Source organism: Amblyomma maculatum, chromosome 8 (genome assembly GCF_055883805.1).
Source record: "Amblyomma maculatum isolate TAMU_Amacu chromosome 8, ASM5588380v1, whole genome shotgun sequence".
Classification (NCBI taxonomy): domain Eukaryota; kingdom Metazoa; phylum Arthropoda; class Arachnida; order Ixodida; family Ixodidae; genus Amblyomma; species Amblyomma maculatum.
The window spans coordinates 50,708,183-50,716,100 of NC_139351.1; the positions used below are offsets into that span (position 1 = coordinate 50,708,183).

The window sequence follows — 7,918 nt, forward strand, 5'->3', positions numbered from 1 at the left end:
TTCTCCGTCCCAACGTCATACTCCCTCATACCGTCGTGACTGTCACTGCTAACCACACCTATCTTCCCGTACTATACTTAGCCGTTCGACTCAAGTTTTACCCCATGGTATCGCACTCGCTGATCTGTTTCCTTTGGGGGACTGCGAAGTTGCTGCTCTAACCCCTCAGCATCTGTCGGAGAAGAATATATCGGCTTCTTCTCCTTCAAACCTCTTTTCAGGCATGATAGCCGCGGGTCTGCCAGATGACCAAGCCAGAGCTCTCTCCGATCTTTTGCAGTCGTACAGGGATATATTTGATTTCGGGGACCGACCATTGGGCCAGACATCCGTTGTGACCCATCGAATCAATACGGGTGACGCCAACCCCATCCACAGACGGCCTTATCGTGTTTCCCTTACTGAGCGGCATGTTATACAGAAAGAAGTGGACAAGATGCTGGCGCAAAATATTATTGAGCCTTCCTGCAGTCCCTGGGCGTCTCCTGTCGTATTGGTCAAAAAAAGACCAAAGTTGGAGATTTTGTGTCGGCTATCGCCACCTTAATCAAATAACAAAAAAGGATGTTTACCCTCTTCCGCGAATTGATGACGCGCTCGACTGCACTGCTTGCATGGTGCCAGCTATGTTTCTTCCATCGACATGCGTTCAGGCTACTGGCAAATTGCTGTCGACGAACGGGATCGCGAGAAAACCGCATTTGTCACCCCCGACGGACTCCATCGATTCAAGGTGATGCGATTTGGACTGCGACATTCGAGCGCATGATGGATTCACTCCTCCGTGGCTTCAAATTGACATGTTTATGCTACCTGGATGACATCGTCGTTTTCTCTTCCACGTTCGCAAACCACTTTGATCGACTTTCTACGGTCCTGGAAGTTTTCCGCCGCGCCGGTCTTCAACTGAACGCCAAAAAATGCAGCTTCGGCCGACGCCAAATCAAAGTCCTGGGTCATTTGGTTGACGCAAATGGAGTGCAGCTGTTCCTACTTCCGCCACTTCATTCGGAACTTCGCCGACATCGCTCGTCCGCTTACCTCTCTTCTGCAAAAAAAACGTACCTTTCACATGGGGTTGTGACCAAGCCTATGCCTTTATGACGCTTATATCCGCCCGCACCACCCCACCTGTTCTGGCGCACTTCGATCCTTCTGCGCCTACCGAACTGCGCATCGATGCTAGCGTACATGGTATTGGTGCTATCCTTGCCCAGTCCCAGCATGGTTCCTCCCGCGTCATTGCTTATGCTAGCCGCCTGCCTTCGACCTCTGAGCGCAATTATTCAATTACAGAGCGAGAATGACTTGCACTCGTTTGGGCGCTGACCAAATTCCGCCCTTATTTGTTTGGGCGGTCCTTCTGTGTAGTGACTGATCATCATGCTTTGTGTTGGCTGTCCTCACTTAAGGACCCCACTGGCCGCTTAGGTCGCTGGGCCTTACAAATACAAGAGTATGAATTTACTGTGGTGTACAAGTCCGGCCACTTACACCAAGACGCTGACTGCCAGTCCCGCCAGCCCGTAGATCCTCCCGATTTGTCCGACCATACTGCTGACGACTACGTTTTGTCCATCTCGGACTTTATCAATATCGGCTCCGAACAGCGCGGTGATCCTTCCCTGCAACCAATTATTGACGTGCTGCGCAACTTCCCCGATCCTTCCGCCAGCGTGTTTGTACTCCATAAAGAGACATTATACAGACGCAACATGCGTCCAGATGGCGCGGACCTTTTACTGGTCGTTCCGGCTCATCTGCGATCTAGTGTCCTCGCCCAACTTCACGACGTTCCTACAGCAGGACACTTAGGAGTATTACGCACGTATGACAGTGTGCGAAGGAGATTTTTCTGGCCTGGTCTCTACCGCTCTGTCCTTCGCTACGTCGCCGCTTGTGAGCTGTGTCAGCGCCGTAAGACACCCTCGCTTCAACCTAGTGGGCCCCTGCAACCAATTCCAGTGCCGACTGAGCCTTTTTTTCGTGTGGGCCTCGATCTTCTTGGGCCTTTTCCGAGATCGACTTTTGGAAACAAATGGATTGCTGTGGCGACTGATTATACCACCCGATATGCTGTAACCAGGGCTGTCCCCACCAGCTGCGCCTCCGACGTTGCCGACTATCTTCTGCGTGATGTCATCTTGATTCATGGCGCTCCACGTCAACTGCTCACAGATCGTGGCCGCTGTTTCCTCTCTCAAGTGGTTCATGACCTTCTCCGCTCACGCGCTACTCGTCACCAGTTCACCACGGCCTACCATCCGCAAACGAACGGTCTTACTGAGCGCCTCAATCGCACACTGACCGACATGCTGTCTATGTATGTGTCCTATTACCATCGTGACTGGGACGTCTCCTTACTTTTCGTCACGTTCGCCTATAACTTCTCACGCCATGTTACCGCCAGATCCTCTCCCTTTTATCTACTCTTCGGCCGTGGCCCTTTACTCCCATTCGACACCTTGCTGCTTCTTGACGACTCTTCCTGCAGCTACGCTTCGGATGCCATCGCCCGCGCTGATGCCACCCGCCACATTGCTCGAGAGCGTCTTGGAGCGTCTCAGCGCTCTCAAAAACGTCGTTATGACCTGCATCACCGAAACGTCCACTATCCTCCTGGTTCCCTCGTACTTGTTTGGCACCCGGCTCGCCGTGTAGGTATGTGTGAGAAACTTTTGCCTCGATACGTGAGGCCTTACTCCGTCTTGCGGCAGGTCACCGATGTGACCTATGAGATCGCCCCTTTACAGCCCAAGAATCCTTTCACAACCCCTCATCCAGAACTCGTGCATGTCGCCCGTCTAAAACCATATCATTCGAGTTCTCCTGTGTAGGACGCACCGGGACGGTGCTTCTTCGGCGCGGGGAGTACTGTTACGGAGCACAGTATGGAGACGACGACGACGTGTTGATGTGAAGTATGGAAGAAGACGACGCTCAGGCCTAGCTGACTTCGTTCTGTGGTGTGCGGTGTTCGTGTGTGTCTAACAGTCAACTAGCGTTTACCACTGGCACTTTTCCTTAACAATATTTAAGAGTTCGTATTTTCCGAATACAACAGTTGTGAGAAGGGCGCTTGTCTTGTATTCTTCTGTGTGTCCACGTTCCGTCTGCGCCCTCTTATTCATCATGAACAGCTTCCAACTAGCCCAACTTTCCATTTTGCTGGACTTTTTGGGTGTCTCCTTGCCTTCGATGCTAAAGGCAACCGCCATCTATGCTAGAGTGAGTAGGTCTCTTATAAGAGCAAAATAAACTTATATAGTTAAGAGAACATGTTTTGCACCCATAAGGGACCTCGCGATATGGTCGTAGGGCGGAAGGAGACTCGCAGCAACTGAAACCATTGGATCCCGTGTCTGATCGCTTTCCTCAGCCATGCAAGCACACCGTCCAACTTAGTTGTCACAAGAATTTAAACTCAGGTCCGGTGACCTTTGAAATGTTCAGTCTTTCAGTTAATGAACATGTGCGACTAAAACCAGGGCACCAAAGTGCTGTCACGGCTAGTTATTTGCGTTTGGCCTAACCACAATGAACCGCAAAACATTTTTCTCTTATCAACTTTTTTATGGTGGTACTGCTATTATTTAATGTCGTGAAGAAGTCTAAACTGCTGCACAAATATCCCGACCGACAGAAAATCCAGCGTGAGCGTTACTATCCTGCTTGCAGTTGCTTTATCTCGGAAACGCTGACTTGTTTACAGGGTCACGATGCAAAGGCCATTTTATTTTGCGCGAAGATTTTAAACAACATATAACGCTCACTTCACACTAGCCGCCACGTCTATAGTTGAGAGCTCTTATTGAAAGATATCTAACGCAAATGAAGGTAGTCGAGCGTTTTAAAGAGCGTCCGTTTCTAAAGAAAGTAATTTCTCTTCAAGCTTTAGTAATACTCTGGGGCACCTTCGACCGGACAGGAGCACATTCACGGCTTCAGCTTCCTCTTTTGGAAGCGCCAATTACATTCTATGCTGAGCACCATTCTTCAGTCTGTCAGAACAGAATCACACCAGCGGACCAGAAGCAGCAGTTTGAACATATCAGTAAGACTGAGACTGTTTCCCGCTAAATGCCTAACAACATTACAAATACCACCATAGCCACTGAACAAGCATTTAAGCTCAGTATGTTCCTAGCCTCGCACAGTTAATCAACAGTAGTTTTCGTGCAAGCAGGTGCGGTGGCCTGAACCCTTTCTTTGTACACAATAACGGACAACTCTGAAGGCGCTTCAAGTAGTGAGGAATACCGAACGTTGAAGAAAATGAGCTGCTGAACGGCATGTCTCTGAAACAATATAAAAAGCAAGGCACGCCTGTTGCTCTGTTCAGTAAGAAAGAAGTCGCTGACTGCAGCCACTCTTATGCATCGGTATTATAGCTGGGCATACACCCCTGCTTCTGAGGAAAAAGAACAGAATTCGGCATTGGCAAATCCTAATTTAGAATTCATTGGGCCTCGTAATTATCTTACTCCCGTTTATTATAGCCGTACGTGACATGTCCTAGAGTGCGTTTCATGTCAACAGCTAAAATCAGCAATATTGTCACGTGGAGGTGACAAGGCCCGTATACAGACACAAAAAAAAAAGACACAGGCTTGATAGTGCTGCAATTAAATCATTGTTGGGCTCACTTGCACCAGCAAACGAACTGAACAACTCGGCGGCGGCGATAGCAACAAACGTGCTCGTCGATCGTCGAACAAAGAATGCCTGTTTCAATTGCTGCACTGAATTTAAAGGCGGCGAGGAAAGATCTAGATAAACCCACGAACTGTACTAGCATTACCTGCGACATTGTAGAAACACACAAGATCCGTCCCGACGCACCGTTTGCGACAAAACAAATGATAACCTGTCGTGTCGCGACAACGAGCATGAACAAGCACGGGATACAGATTGATAAGCATGCCAGAATCACAATGATAAGGCCGCTTGCCAGTGACTGTTGAACAAGAACAAATGAAGATTTAAACAGTTCACGGCGTCAAGCTTCGTCGTGAGCTACCTGCCGTACACAAGGCTAAACGGGGTCTAGCTTATTGCCTCCTGGACGGAAGTATTATAAGCGAAGATGTAATCGGGTAGAATGGCGTCCCATGTCATGTGTTCGGCGTCGACGTACAGGGTCGTCAACTCTAAGTGCGAACACGGCTCCGCGTGGCCGCGCTCCGCGGAGCGCCAGCGGATCCGGCGCGTTCGCGCATCGAAGCAAAGCCGCGCAGGCGCACAGGAGCCCGGGGGAGGAGCTTCGTGTCGTCTGCTTTCCAGCAATGCAAGCGAGGTGCGCGCCAGCGCTGTAGCAGACGACACGAAGCTCCTCCCCCGGGCCCCTGTGCGCCTGCGCGGCTTTGCTTCGATGCGCGAACGCGCCGGATCCGCTGGCGCTTCGCATAGCGCGGCCACGCGGAGCCGTGTTTGCACCTAAAGTGGACGACCCTGTACATTGAAATCATATCCACAAGTTTGTTGAGAAGCTCCGTAAGTCCATTTGTCTGGGAATGGTAAGCAGTAGTTCGTCGATGACTTGTATGACTGTATTCCAGGGTGGTTTGCGTGAGCTCTGCCGTAAATGCCGTTCCCCTGTCCGTGATAAGCACTGCGGGGGCGCCGTGTCGCAAAATAATTTGTTCGACAAAAAACTTAGCGACTTCTGCCGCAGTGCCATCGGGCAGTGCTTTTGCTTCGGCGTAGCGGGTAAGGCAGTCGGTGGCCACAATTATCCACTTGTTACCCGCAGATGAAGATGAAAATGGTCCGTGGAGATCCATCCCAATTTGTTGCAAGGGCAGGGTTGGGGGCGGTATCGGGTTCAGTAGCCCAGCGGGTCTGATCGGCGGTGTCTTGCGTCTCTGGAACTCACGGTACGTTTTCACGTGATGGGCAACCTCGGCAGGCATTCGTGGCCAGTAGTACTCCTGCATTGGATGACACGTGCCTGCAAACCCGAGATGCTCTGCGGTTGGCTCGTCGTGTAAGGCATGAAGAATTTCCTGCCAGAGGCTTTTGCGCACAAAAAGCTGCCTCGGTCTTGTTGGGAGCGAAGTTCTTCTATAGAGGACGTCATTGCTTAAGGCGAACGACGATACCTGACTCCTAAACACAGCAGGAGGGGAAGTGGTCTTACCTTTCAAGTAATCGGCTAGGTCTTTCAACTGAGGATCTGATCGCTGTTGTTGTGCCAATCTGCTGGCGATTACTGGCCCCAGAAAGGCATCGTGAAAAGACAATGCATATACCAAAACCCCGCACCTCCACCAGATGTCGCGGGATGTTGACAAAGCCGTATACACCAAAAGAAGACACAGGCTTGATAGTACTGAAATGAACTCTTTATTTAGCTGACTTTCGTCCGAAAAAAACCTCAGAAAGTCGGCGGCGGCGATAGCAGCAAACGTGCTCGGCGATCGTCGAAGAAAGCTTGCCCATTTCACTTGCCATCACCAAATTTACAGGCGGCAAGGGAAGATCTAAATAAAGGCACAAACGGTACTAGCATGACCTGGACCATTGTAGAAACACACGCGAGCGGTTGGAATCTTCGAGATCCGTCGCGACGCATCGTTCACGACAAAGCAAATAACGCGTCGTATCGCGACAACCAGAATGATTAAACACGCGATACAGTTTGATAAGTGCGGCAGACTCACAATGATAAGGCCGCAGGCCAGCGGCTGTCAAACAAGAACAAATAAAGATTTAAACAGTTCGCGACAATATTATAGACAATGTCATGTTTAGTGTAACATATTTTTTGAAGCCATTTAAATATGTCCATGGAAAGTTTGTTCAGGGGCATTGGCCATTAGCGCCTACGAAAATGTTTACTCACAGCAGAAAAAGAACGACTGGCAGCCTAATGGCACGCAGAGAAGTAGCTATCATTCTTGACCACCATAAGAGTCCCACTGTATTGCAGCCTGGTACCGTGTACAGTAATCCTATTTATATAGAGCTAATTATTTTAGGTTTGAATTGACGTGGAATCCCCGACCCACTACCTAGTTTCTGATTTGTCATGAAAGCTGAACTAATTACATCTTTCAGCATCTGCGCCACATGCATACTTGATATACGTTAGATGGAATTTTTTTATCTTGATTCAGTTTTTTTGAAAACGTGTGGAGTACGTTTCTAAGCATGCCTCAGAAGCATAAATTTGTTCCAACAAAATTAAATGTACAATATATTACACAATCTGATTTCAGCCCCCATTTTTCGTGCTTAATATATTGCTAAAATAGCGCAATCACATATTGCAGCCTTTTGAATTGCAGAAATGATAGAAGCTGATATATAACATTACAGGCGAAGATATAAAACATTTCGTAGAATATGCTCGCAGGGAATAAAATTTGCTCACAGCACAGCTTCACTTACTGCTGTTTAGAAAGTTAATTATCTGCAAATATAGTAACCTTTCAAGTACACTGCTTCCTTTATATTATCTCTTGGTATTAGCATTCATTTATATTCGTAGCATGATTGCCGTCGTGATGAATGCCGAATCCTAAGCAGTGTATGCCAGGATATTTCCGGAACGTAATAGTCATTTGGTCAGAGTAGTTGCTTCTTTAATTTGTAATGCAACTGCTGGTTCTGTACTGTGACCTTATCGGCGAATATTTTAAAATTCTAACATATCTCCAACGAACTATATCTGACCATTAAAGGTTGTTTGACATATGTAGTCTAACGTTTCAAAGCGACTCTGGCTAAGAGACGCCTTCGGGAAGAGCTCCGACAATTTCGAGCAAACGGGGCGGTTTATTGCTCATTGACATTGCACAGCAGATGGGCGCCTTCTTCGCTTGCAGCGAAAAAGGGCGCCCGAAATCGGGATTCTTACTCGTACCATTGTGATATTATGACTTCTTGGATTGCGACATAAAAAACACAGCTCTTA

At 48.6% G+C, this 7,918-nt stretch overlaps 1 protein-coding gene across 1 annotated transcript in view; it reads right to left on the bottom strand.

Annotated features, from left to right (window-relative positions):
- LOC146181142 (uncharacterized) overlaps positions 1-7,029 on the bottom strand; it is a 34,613-nt gene extending 27,584 nt beyond the window's left edge. Inside the window, exon 1 of the mRNA XM_084576274.1 lies at positions 6,845-7,029. Coding sequence (XP_084432400.1) covers positions 6,845-6,897 — 53 coding nt within the window. The 5' untranslated portion in view covers positions 6,898-7,029. The remainder of the gene's footprint in view (positions 1-6,844) is intronic.
- Between the last annotated feature and the right edge of the window lie 889 nt (positions 7,030-7,918).